The sequence below is a fragment of the Babylonia areolata genome, chromosome 13, assembly GCF_041734735.1.
Source record: "Babylonia areolata isolate BAREFJ2019XMU chromosome 13, ASM4173473v1, whole genome shotgun sequence".
Classification (NCBI taxonomy): Eukaryota; Metazoa; Mollusca; class Gastropoda; order Neogastropoda; family Buccinidae; genus Babylonia; species Babylonia areolata.
This window is the reverse complement of record NC_134888.1, coordinates 6,785,792-6,798,291: the sequence shown is the minus strand read 5'-3', so window position 1 is coordinate 6,798,291 and position 12,500 is coordinate 6,785,792. Positions and strand designations below refer to the sequence as shown.

The window sequence follows — 12,500 nt, the reverse complement described above, 5'->3', positions numbered from 1 at the left end:
CCAACAAACATCAACGCACAAAGACTGTCTGGGGAATGGGGGATGTAGTTTAATATATTGTTTGAACGAATAATGTTTTAAGAACGGGTTTGAAAATTTAACAATGGAACAGCGTCTGATGCTTTGAGATCAGATTTGAAAGGTTTAACAGGGGAACAGTGTCTGAGATTTTGTGGTAGAGATTTACCAAAACCAAGATCCGTGGTGTGCAAATGTGGAAACCATTGCAATGCAATATTCAAGATTTAAGATTCGTGATTTACTTTCCGTTCACCAGTTTTTTGCGACAGGCACTACAAGTTGTACTGTGTTTGATATTCTGTGGTGATTTCAAAACCAAGGAGCAGCCCCCCCACCCCGCAAAAAACAAACAAGCAAACAAAAACAAAAACAAAAAAAACAGTATGCAAATGTTCGGAAACCATGGGACTTGCAAGAAGATTGAAGATTTACTTTCCTTTCCCCCATTTCGCGACAGACTGTATACCTGCTCATGGAGTGGTAGAACATGTGCCAGGTAGCGTTTGCCACAGTGTCCTGAATGTCGATGATGTGCGGGTTACTGTACTCTCTCTTCTGAACGCTGAAGCATGCCCCCATCTTGTCACGTCTCCACTGCAGGGAAATGACCCGATACTGACGGAGTGGTGGTGTTTTCCTAGGAGAAAAACACACCGCTCTCCCTGGTCAGTGCTACGTATACAGAACAACAACAAAAAAATGTACTGAAAATGATTTCTTCGGAGAGAGAGAGAGAGAGAGAGAGAGAGAGAGAGAGAGAGAGAGAGAGAGAGAGAGAGAGAATTATCTCGGACAAAGCACTGACCAAATAAACACACACACACACACACACACACACACACAGAGCACACACACACACACACACACACACAGAATTATCTCGGACAAAGCACTGACCAAATAAACACACACACACACACACACACACACACACACACACAGATGGAGAGAGAGAGAGAAAGAGTGTGTGTGTGTGTGTGTGTGTGTGTGTGTGTGTGTGTGAGAGAGAGAGAGAGAGAGAGAGAGAGAGAGAGAGAGGAGGGAGACAAATAGATACGAAAGACACCCATCAGCCTATTGAAGCAAGGATCGAAACAACATAAAATCAGACCTCCGATCCCAGAGTCATCTATCGAAGAAAAACGAAACACCGAAGACAAAAACAAAACAGAACGAGAAGAACACAAATGATGTCAACAACAAAAAAAGCATGAAGATCACAAAGACTGGCAAAGAACAAGATATGCCAACAGCTTCAATCATTCATTCCGTCTTCAATAGTATACAAGCAAAACGACTTGGACAGTCTTACGGCATACACGCTCAGACTGCCAAGGTTTACACCACCACCGATGAACTGGAGAAAACAATAGACTCAGTCACCTCAAATGAAAACCACCCACCCGATGCTACCCTGATTCATTGTGGAACCAACGACATCAAAACAAAAGATGCAACCATACCATGCAATTCCCTTCTCACTGCAGCAAAGAAAATTTCTCACAATTATCCAAACAGCAAAATCGTTATCATCAAGATAGCTCCCACAAAAAAAAAGAAGAACAAAAAAGAGAAAAAAAACTCCCTTTTCTTCACAACCCTATCGGTCGACCCCCAAGACAACAGTGCCATTTCAGTGTGATAACTTGAAAACCATCTACAGCTACACGAAAGACACGATTCGCCCCAACCAGAGAGGAACCAGCGTTCTTGCAGGCAACATCGGCAGGCACCTGCGGGACCTCTTCTGGGAGCCCCCACGATGACCGGCAAGGCCAAGGTACAAAGTCAAAACCTCAAGATCCCAACATCCCTACCACTACAGCCATAGGCACCTTGCTGATGACATCCCGTGGTGGAACCGCTACGAAGTATTATTTGATTATTGAAAGAGACTCCCTACTATTGTTGTCCGTTGACTGTGGTTGATGACATGAATTATGACAGCAATGATTCCTGCTGGTGATCGACTAATTTGTTTATATCGTTCCGTTATCATTTGAGGAACCCTATTAGAAATTTAATTAATCTTATCATTTTTGTTTCGCTGATTTTTTTTATTTTTATTTTTTTGACGGGAGGGGGGGGGGGGGGCTGGTTTTTTTTTTTTCTTTTTTTTTTTTTTCGCATTACGTATCTCTTTTCCATCCATCATTGGTATATGTCCACAATCACGAGTTTTACCTGCTCATTTGATTCAGCAATTATAGTAGTCATTCTCATTGTCCTTCTCCAGACTTAACACAGCGATAATTGTGTAACTGAATATTAATTATAATGATAACAATAATGCATAAACAAAAGAAAATTCAAAGAGTGAAACTCTTTCAATGGAACTGCAGATCTTTAGCTACAAATTTACCGTATTTAAAACATCACCTTGCCTCACAACAGTATGAAGTCTTGATACTATCATACTATCATACCAGCAGTTGTGTTTACATTCCAGTTTGTCTGTCAGCAGAATGGCGCAAAACGTAGATTTTAAAGTACTGTAACATGACTGCTATGTATTCTGATTCTGAGAATAGTTTAAAGTGTTGTGATATGGTGTTTTGTGTATCCCGATGTTGATTAAATATGGTGATATTTTTGTGCATTGCTTTGGTACTGTGATGCATTATAATGTATGATGTGTTTTGTGCAGTATGTGATGATTGTATGCGTGAATGAATATAGATGAGCGCTCGAGTGTTTTGGTTAGATGTCAGTAACAGGGCGTTGCATGTAATCTGTCTTATTTTCTTGTGTTCAAATGCATGTTTTAAATGTTGGTTTACATTGTACGGCGAAATCGAGCGTGCATTACAAGGAATGACGCAACGGGCGCAATAGCCGAGTGGTTAAAGCGTTGGACTGTCAATCTGAGGGTCCCGGGTTCGAATCACGGTGACGGCACCTGGTGGGTAAAGGGTGGAGATTTTTACGATCTCCCAGGTCAACATATGTGCAGACCTGCTAGTGCCTGAACCCCCTTCGTGTGTATATGCAAGCAGAAGATCAAATACGCACGTTAAAGATCCTGTAATCCATGTCAGCGTTCGGTGGGTTATGGAAACAAGAACATACCCAGCATGCACCCCCCCGAAAACGGAGTATGGCTGCCTACATGGCGGGGTAAAAACGGTCATACACGTAAAAGCCCACTCGTGTGCATACGAGTGAACGCAGAAGAAGAAGAAGAAGAACAAGGAATGGCGCTTTACACATTACAAAAAAACCCAAAACGTTTCTTAAACGTGCTGACTGATTCTCCTGAAATTTCTGGCGATGTGTCAAGATTCATTTATGTAACCTAGGTGATGCTTTTTACAGGATTGTTCACCTGTGGGCGTCAGGCAAACAGTAAGTCAGTATGATAGGTATATGTGAAGTAAACATTGATGGGTATCCGTGAGTCTATGGAATGACTCTTTCAAGAGAGAGAGAGAGAGAGAGAGAGAGAGAGAGAGAGGGAGAGAGAGAGAGAGAGAGAGAGAGAGAGAGAGAGAGAGAGAGAGAGAATGAATGAATGAATGAATGAATGAATCTTTATTTTCCAACGGTGAAGATATTAGCACTTTGGCCGACTTACACATCTGCCGTAAAGAAATGCCGTGACCAGGATTCGAACCTGGGTTATCGCGGCCACAACGCGAGGTCCTAACCACTAGACTATCACGACTCAGAGAGAGAGAGAGAGAGAGAGAGAGAGAGAGAGAGAGAGAGAGAGAGAGTGGGGCGGATGAGAGAGGGTGGAAGACAAGACAGAGGGAAACAGAGATAGACCAAGACTGAGAGACAGAGCGAGAGGGGGGAGGGGGGAAGAAAGAGAGACAGAGGGAAGGAGAGACAGAGGGTGAGTGGGTAAATTTTAGGTCCATTCCACGCGCCATGGGTGCAACCATTGAAAAGGATTCATAAAGGACAGATATGTGAAGACGGGCATCATCGTACATACTGAATTTCCTGACGTGTCCTATCAGTCCGTATCAAAATGGACATCCACCTGTCTCAGGCGATCATGGAATTGCGCTCTAGGTGGTGAGTGATACAGTGTCAGGTGTGGCTGGACAGGTCTAGAATTTATTGTGCTCTAGGTGGTGACTGATAGTGTCAGGTGTGGCTGGACAGGTCTGAAATTGTGCTCTCGGTGGTGACTGATAGTGTCAGGTGTGGCTGGACAGGTCTGAAATTGTGCTCTAGGTGGTGACTGATACAGTGTCAGGTGTGGCTGGACAGGTCTAGAACTGTGCTCTAGGTGGTGACTGATAGTGTCAGGTGTGGCTGGACAGGTCTAGAACTGTGCTCTAGGTGGTGACTGATACAGTGTCAGGTGTGGCTGGACAGGTCTAGAACTGTGCTCTAGGTGGTGACTGTGACTGATAGTGTCAAGTGTGGCTGGACAGGTCTAGAATTGTGCTCTAGGTTGTGACTGATACAGTGTCAGGTGTGGCTGGACAGGTCTAGAACTGTGCTCTAGGTGGTGACTGTGACTGATAGTGTCAAGTGTGGCTGGACAGGTCTAGAATTGTGCTCTAGGTGGTGACTGATACAGTGTCAGGTGTGGCTGGACAGGTCTAGAACTGTGCTCTAGGTGGTGACTGATACAGTGTCAGGTGTGGCTAGACATGTCTAGAATTTATTGTGCTCTAGGTGGTGACTGATAGTGTCAGGTGTGGCTGGACAGGTCTAGAACTGTGCCCTAGGTGGTGACTGATACAGTGTCAGGTGTGGCTGGACAGGTCTAGAATTGTTCTCTAGGTGGTCACTGATACAGTGTCAGGTGTGGCTGGACAGTTCTAGAATTGTGCTCTAGGTGGTGAGTGATAGTGTCAGGTGTGGCTGGACAGTTCTAGAATTGTGCTCTAGGTGGTGAGTGATAGTGTCAGGTGTGGCTGGACAGGTCTAGAACTGTGCTCTAGGTGGCGACTGATAGTGTCAGGTGTGACTGGACAGGTCTAGAATTGTGCTCTAGGTGGTAACTGATAGTGTCAGGTGTGGCTGGACAGGTCTAGAACTGTGCTCTAGGTGGTGACTGTGACTGATACAGTGTCAGGTGTGGCTGGACAGGTCTAGAATTTATTGTGCTCTGGGTGGTGACTGATACAGTGTCAGGTGTGGCTGGACAGGTCTAGAACTGTGCTCTAGGTGGTGACTGATACAGTGTCAGGTGTGGCTGGACAGGTCTAGAACTGTGCTCTAGGTGGTGACTGATAGTGTCAGGTGTGGCTGGACAGGTCTAGAATTGTGCTCTAGGTTGTGACTGATACAGTGTCAGGTGTGGCTGGACAGGTCTAGAACTGTGCTCTAGGTGGTGACTGATACAGTGTCAGGTGTGGCTGGACAGGTCTAGAACTGTGCTCTAGGTGGTGACTGATACAGTGTCGGGTGTGGCTGGACAGGTCTAGAACTGTGCTCTAGGTGGTGACTGATAGTGTCAGGTGTGGCTGGACAGGTCTAGAACTGTGCTCTAGGCGGTGACTGATAGTGTCAGGTGTGGCTGGACAGGTCTAGAACTGTGCTCTAGGTGGTGACTGATAGTGTCAGGTGTGGCTGGACAGGTCTAGAACTGTGCTCTAGGTGGTGACTGATACAGTGTCAGGTGTGGCTGGACAGGTCTAGAATTGCGCTCTAGGTGGTGATTGATACAGTGTCAGGTGTGGCTGGACAGGTCTAGAACTGTGCTCTAGGTGGTGACGGATACAGTGTCAGGTGTGGCTGGACAGGTCTAGAATTGTGCTCTAGGTGGTGACTGATACAGTGTCAGGTGTGGCTGGACAGGTCAGTACGGGAGTGACCGTTTCTCCCACACTGCGCACAGGTGAAGTCTGACGCTGGTTTGTCTAGCTTTGGGTCTTTCTCCTTAGTCTCTTAGCATCGGAACGCTGGACAAGAGTCTGTTCGGATTTGGAAGGGCATTTAAACACCCACTGCCTCAAAACTGATCGTTCTGAGGCTTCAGCTTTCCGTGTGTTCAGGTCAAAATTTCGGGTAACAAAATACCCATCTACTAAATCAGAGAGGTGCTACCTTTGTTCTTCTGGTAACTCGTGTCATCTGATTGGTCCTTTTTGTGTTATCATTGCTGTTTCCGGTGAATCCAGCGACAGTCTTTTTTAAATTCCACTATATCCACAGCTCAGCTTTGGGCAAGCAATTCCAGCACGTCTGTTTGGGTTTATTTAGATGGGTGTTTCACTATGCGAACAAACAAGCAAACGTTGAAGATGATTGGCGGATCAGTGGGAGTGTGGGTGAGTTGAAGAAGAATAAAGAGGAAGAAGAGGATGAGGAGAAGTAGTAGCAGTATAAGAAGTAGTAGCAGTAGTAGTAGCAGCAGCAGCAGTAGTAGTAGTAGTAGCAGCATCAACAGTAGCAGCAACAGTAGTAGAAGTAGAAGAAGAACACTGATTGATTAAATCTTCAATGGGTAAAGGATTAGGCACTAAGAAAGCCTTATATATATATATAGTTCTACAGATTTGACGAATCAAACACGGAAGAAAAAAGAAAGAAAATAAACGGAGAAGAAGGATTTTTACTGTATTATTCCACTAACAATAACAAGATAATGAAAAGAACAACTGTTACATTACAACATCCGTGAGTGCCGCACCAGGGGGCAAGGTTTGAGAGCTGGGGAAAGGACGGGCTGTGAAGGACGAGATGGGTTGAAGAGGAGCACAGGTTCAACAGGGAAAGGGTGTGTGTGTGACAAGTCAGTCAGCACTGTGGTCATTTTGTTCTCTCTCTCTCTCTTACTATAAACTATGCAGATCAAACGATGCCTTTGTCATGTAAAATTCCCAATGTATATGACTGATAGACGAGGATACTGTTGAGGAAGGGAAACAGTTTGCGGATGTGAAGGAGGAAGTGAATGTGGTGTGTACCAGTGTGTGTGTGTGTGAGTGGTTTTTTTTTTTTTTTTTTTTTGTGTTTGTGTGTGTGTGTGTGTGTGTGTGTGTGTGTGTGTGTGTGTGTGTGTGTGTTGTGCATGTGTGACACACACGTCTCACCACCCTCACAAAGCCTGGCGTCAAAACCCACACCCAAATCGGTAATAAGATGGCAAGTCTATGCATTTCCTGTTACACATATTATCTCGTTTTTACAGCACAAAGTGTCTGAATTACAGCACACATCTAGTTAGACCTCACAAACAAACAATCGCCGATATAAAAACAGAATACTCTGTACTTCGCTTGTGCTCACAGCGAGAACCACACTGGGAACAATGGACGGAAGCGCCATTGCCCTGCGCGCGCGATGCACGCAGCAGCCGCTCGTGCTAGCAATGTTATTGTAAACCCAATAATGAGATGAACATATCATTAACATGTCAGACTCACAACCCGTAACAGACCAGAGTAAGACTTTGTCTAACGTCAAACATCCCATGTCTTACACCTCAACAATGACACCTTTTCTGAGGTCTTCCTTTCGGACCTATCAGCAACAGAAAAAATATATTTCTTTGCTTATTTTCTTGTTAAAGGGATAATTCTTTGTTACTCTGACTGTCTGGGCGTAGTCATTAATATTCAGTACCCGACCGGTTCAGCTCAGTGACTCATTTTATAGTGTGTAGCTTGCTCTGCCTTCTTTGCTGCTACACAACATGAAATGATATGGGTCCAGTTCTCTCACGACGAAACCTCACATTCTTAATCATCAAGTTTCCTGAAACAATGTAGCACATTTAAGAGAGATGGTTTATACAGTTGTCAGCTCTTTTCTGAGTGCATTCTGTCAGTGGACTTACTAGAAAACATGTCGATATTTCGTTGCGTTGCGTTCTTGACTCTCAACTCTTTTCTCTTTGGGGCAAAACACCACGTTAATCTTGGCGGCAGGGTGTTCACTGGGACTGTATCGTTTATGCCACAAACATAGTAACACCAGCATAATTTTCACGATAAACATTTCATAATGAAAAGAACAAAACAAGTCTGCACACAAAGCACAATGCAGCTCACCAACAACAGTCACTGACAGGCCAAGAGAACTGAACAACAAAGCAAAGCTGGCTTACCTTCGACACAAACTGGCCGTTCAGAATTCACCTTTCACGAAACCACACCGTTCACTCCCAACAGATAAATCACAGGGCCAGGTGTTTCAGTTCTCAAGCTGTTTACAGGGAAATTCCTGAGAGAACTCCAGTGCACAGGCCGAGGTGAAGTCGTCTGCTTGCCTAGAGATCGTCTGCTTCCACTGCGCGATCGTGTGGCCCTCGTGACGTCATTCTCTGCCCTGCAGCGATTGGCTGTGTCATGTCGTTATTATGCATGAGTTGGACATATCAATTCTCAGAAGAAACAAATGATTCGGAAATGATAGGTGTGTGGCTATTTCTGGGTATCTGTTGCACACACAAAAAAGAGAAAAATAGTAGATTGTCTTCTGATTATGATTTGGATCTGATATTTTCTGCCAAGCAAACACATGCTTAGAACAGTTTGTCAGTGGTTTATTTATGCACTCATTATCATTTCTAAGCATACCTCTTTCTCTCTTGTATGTATGCAAGTGCACAAACTTGTGTGTACAGGATCAACGCCTCGACCACGTCACACCCCCGTGGAAAAGACCACAGCCACAGACAACTTGTTTTTACGGGCGTAAAGCTGATAGGTCGATAAACTCCACTCCACCAATTCTGCGTATGAGTTTGAATGTGTGTAAAATTTAAGCAGTTTTAACAGGCTAACTACATAAAGTATACATCACTACTATATTGAACAAACAACCACACCCCTTTGCAAACAAACAAACGAAAAAAAAGAAAAAAAAGAGATGAATTAATCTAAAAGGACATTCCGGAAAAAAGGGGTGTCCACAGTGTTTAATTATTCACATGTGCGGACTGACAGACAAATCAGACAGTTATGCGAACATCTCAACGTGCCGTATTGTGAATATCGAAAGTATAACTCTATTGCATGCGTAAACGATACGCGCAATGGACCGAATAACAACGTAAAGAGACTATCGGCTATTCCCTGATTATATAATCCCCGCAATAAACGTTTTTCAGTCAATAATATTCATAGTGTCTTCCGTTGTGGTGAGACATGCACATACTCGAACATTCAAATGAAACGTTAACTCTGCATGTTCTTGTTTCACCAGTTTTTTTCCTTATTCATATCTTTTATGTTAATGTTTTACACAGACCAAACAAAGGCTGTCAACACCTAACCAGCAGGCAATACTCCTTTTTTCAGCAGATGTGGCGTTCCGTATATGGATTAACCCGCACGCAGTCACACCTCCTTGAAACTGAAACTGAAACTCACAACGTATGCATTTTTAAATGGGTCAATTTGTTGTTATTATTATTATTTTTTTTTTTTTTAACTATTTTTCTTTTCATTGTCATTACCTTTTTTTTATGTTGCTGCTGCTGCATTTGGTTTTAAAAGCATCTACCATTTGTCCATAAGACGTTGAAACAAAGAAAGAAACTAAAATAAATAAATAAATAAATAAACAACAACAAAAAACAAACGTTATCTAGTTGGTTGTAGGCTAATTCATGGGATCGGAATTGAGCAGCCGATTGTTTTGAGTTATCAGTTGTAAAAATGTGTCTTTCTGTAGGATTTCGAAGCCTGCCAAGTCGCCGGTTTTAGAGTTTGATGGTCTGTTTAAAAGGGTGAAAGAAATTATCTGAGGTGTAGCACACACCTCATTTCTCACACCGTTAAAAAAAAAAAATGTCTTTCTTTCTCTCCCCCCCCCTCCCCCTCCCTCCCTCCGCGTTTATGCATTTCAGTATTTATCATCTTCATCACCATTTCGATGATGATGATTATGATTATCATTGTTGTTTTTTGTTGCGGTTGTTGTTGCTCTTTGTACGGGGAGAGGACATTGCTAGCACAGCACACGAGGCATTTGGTACGTCACAACAGTTATAATGTGTGTGCGTGCGTGCGTGCGTGCGGGCGTGTGTGTGTGTGTGTGTGTGTGTGTGTGTGTGTGTGTGTGTGTGTGTGCACGGCGGTGAGAAAGCTGCAGAGTCGGGACGTGTTGGCGTCCAAATCAAATGCCCACCCATTTAATCACCCACCCACAGTTAGTACAAACACCACCCTTCCATCCACCTACCTATCCATCCTCCCATTCAAATACCTACCCATCTAATCACTCACCCACAGTTCGTACAAACCCACCCATCCATCCATCCACCCATCCAAATACCCACCCATTTAATCACCCACCCACAGTTAGTACAAACCCATCCATCCATCCATCCACCCGTCCAAATACCCACCCATTTAATCACCCACCCACAGTTAGTACAAACCAATCCATCCATCCATCCACCCATCCAAATACCCACCCATCTAATCACCCACCCACAGTTAGTACAAACCCATCCATCCATCCATCCACCCATCCAAATACCCACCCATTTAATCACCCACCCACAGTTAGTACAAACCCATCCACCCATCCATCCACCCATCCAAATGCGCACCCATCTAATCACCCACCCACAGTTAGTACAAACCCATCCATCCATCCATCCATCCACCCATCCAAATACCCACCCATCTAATCACCCACCCACAGTTAGTACAAACCCATCCACCCATCCATCCACCCATCCAAATACCCACCCATTTAATCACCCACCCACAGTTAGTACAAACCCATCCACCCATCCATCCACCCATCCAAATGCGCACCCATCTAATCACCCACCCACAGTTAGTACAAACCCATCCATCCATCCACCCATCCAAATACCCACCCATTTAATCATCCACCCACAGTTAGTACAAACCCATCCACCCATCCATCCACCCATACAAATGCCCACCTATCTAATCACCCACCCACAGTTAGTACAAACCCATCCACCCATCCATCCACCCATCCAAATGCCCACCCATCTAATCACCCACCCACAGTTAGTACAAACCCATCCACCCATCCACCTACCTACCCATCCACCCATCCAAATACCCACCCATCTAATCACCCACCCACAGTACAAACCCATCCACCCATCCATCTACCCATACAAATGCGCACCCATCTAATCACCCACCCACAGTTAGTACAAACCCATCCACCCATCCATCCACCCATCCAAATGCACACCCATCTAATCACCCACCTACAGTTAGTACAAACCCATCCACCCATCCATCCACCCATCCAAATGCGCACCCATCTAATCACCCACCCACAGTTAGTACAAACCCATCCATCCATCCATCCATCCACCCATACAAATGCGCACCCATCTAATCACCCACCCACAGTACAAACCCATCCACCCATCCATCCACCCATCCAAATACCCACCCATTTAATCACCCACCCACAGTTAGTACAAACCCATCCACCCATCCATCCACCCATCCAAATACCCACCCATTTAATCACCCACCCACAGTTAGTACAAACCCATCCACCCATCCATCCACCCATCCAAATGCACACCCATCTAATAACCCACCTACAGTTAGTACAAACCCATCCACCCATCCATCCACCCATCCAAATACCCACCCATTTAATCACCCACCCACAGTTCGTACAAATCCATCCACCCATCCATCCACCCATCCAAATACCCACCCATTTAATCACCCACCCACAGTTAGTACAAACCCATCCACCCATCCATCCACCCATCCAAATGCGCACCCATCTAATCACCCACCCACAGTTAGTACAAACCCATCCACCCATCCATCCACCCATCCAAATACCCACCCATCTAATCACCCACCCACAGTTAGTACAAACCCACCCATCCATCCATCCACCCATCCAAATACCCACCCATTTAATCACCCACCCACAGTTAGTACAAACCCATCCATCCATCCATCCACCCATCCAAATACCCCACCCATCTAATCACCCACCCACAGTTAGTACAAACCCACCCATCCATCCACCTACTACCTATCCATCCACCCATCTAATCACTCATCCACAATTAGTCTAACCCCATCCATCCAACCTCCCACCTGCCCGTCCATCCCTCAGTCCATCTCTCTATTTCTCCACACACCCAACCACCTGGGCACTATGTTCACAACATGCACAAGAAGTAAAGGTGTGTTTCTCTGTCTGACTGTTTCTTGTGCCTGCGTGTCTGTCTGTCTGCCTGCCTGTGTGTTTCTTTCTGGCAGTCTGTCTGTCTGTCTGTCTTCCTGTCTGTCTGTCTGTCTGTGTTGATGTTTTTGTCTCTGCCTTACTCTCTCTCTTTCTCTCCCCTCCTCCGAGTCTGTCTATCTCTGTCTGTCTGTCTGTCTGTATCTCTGCCCCCCCCCCCCCCCCCCCCCCCCCTACTCCCTCTCTCTCTCTCTCTCTCCGTCTCCACCCCCTTCCCCCGCCACACACACGCTCTCTCTACCCCTCTCCATCTCTCTGTCTACGTCTTCCCCCCCTCTCTCTCTCCATCTCTCTATCTCTGTCTGTCTGTCTCTCTGTCTCTGTCTCTGTCTGTCTCTCACTCTGTCTCC

At 45.1% G+C, this 12,500-nt stretch overlaps 1 protein-coding gene and 1 non-coding gene across 2 annotated transcripts in view; both read right to left on the bottom strand.

The window, feature by feature from the left end:
- LOC143289008 (uncharacterized) overlaps positions 1-8,230 on the bottom strand; it is a 17,880-nt gene extending 9,650 nt beyond the window's left edge. Inside the window, exons 1-2 of the mRNA XM_076597771.1 lie at positions 8,039-8,230; positions 488-658 (exon numbers count right to left, since the gene is read on the bottom strand). Of these exons, the coding sequence (XP_076453886.1) occupies positions 488-600 (113 nt within the window). The 5' untranslated portion in view covers positions 601-658; positions 8,039-8,230. The remainder of the gene's footprint in view (positions 1-487; positions 659-8,038) is intronic.
- Trnah-gug (transfer RNA histidin (anticodon GUG)) lies at positions 3,614-3,685 on the bottom strand. The gene has a single exon. It is a non-coding gene; the product is annotated as a tRNA-His (tRNA).
- Positions 8,231-12,500: the final 4,270 nt, after the last annotated feature.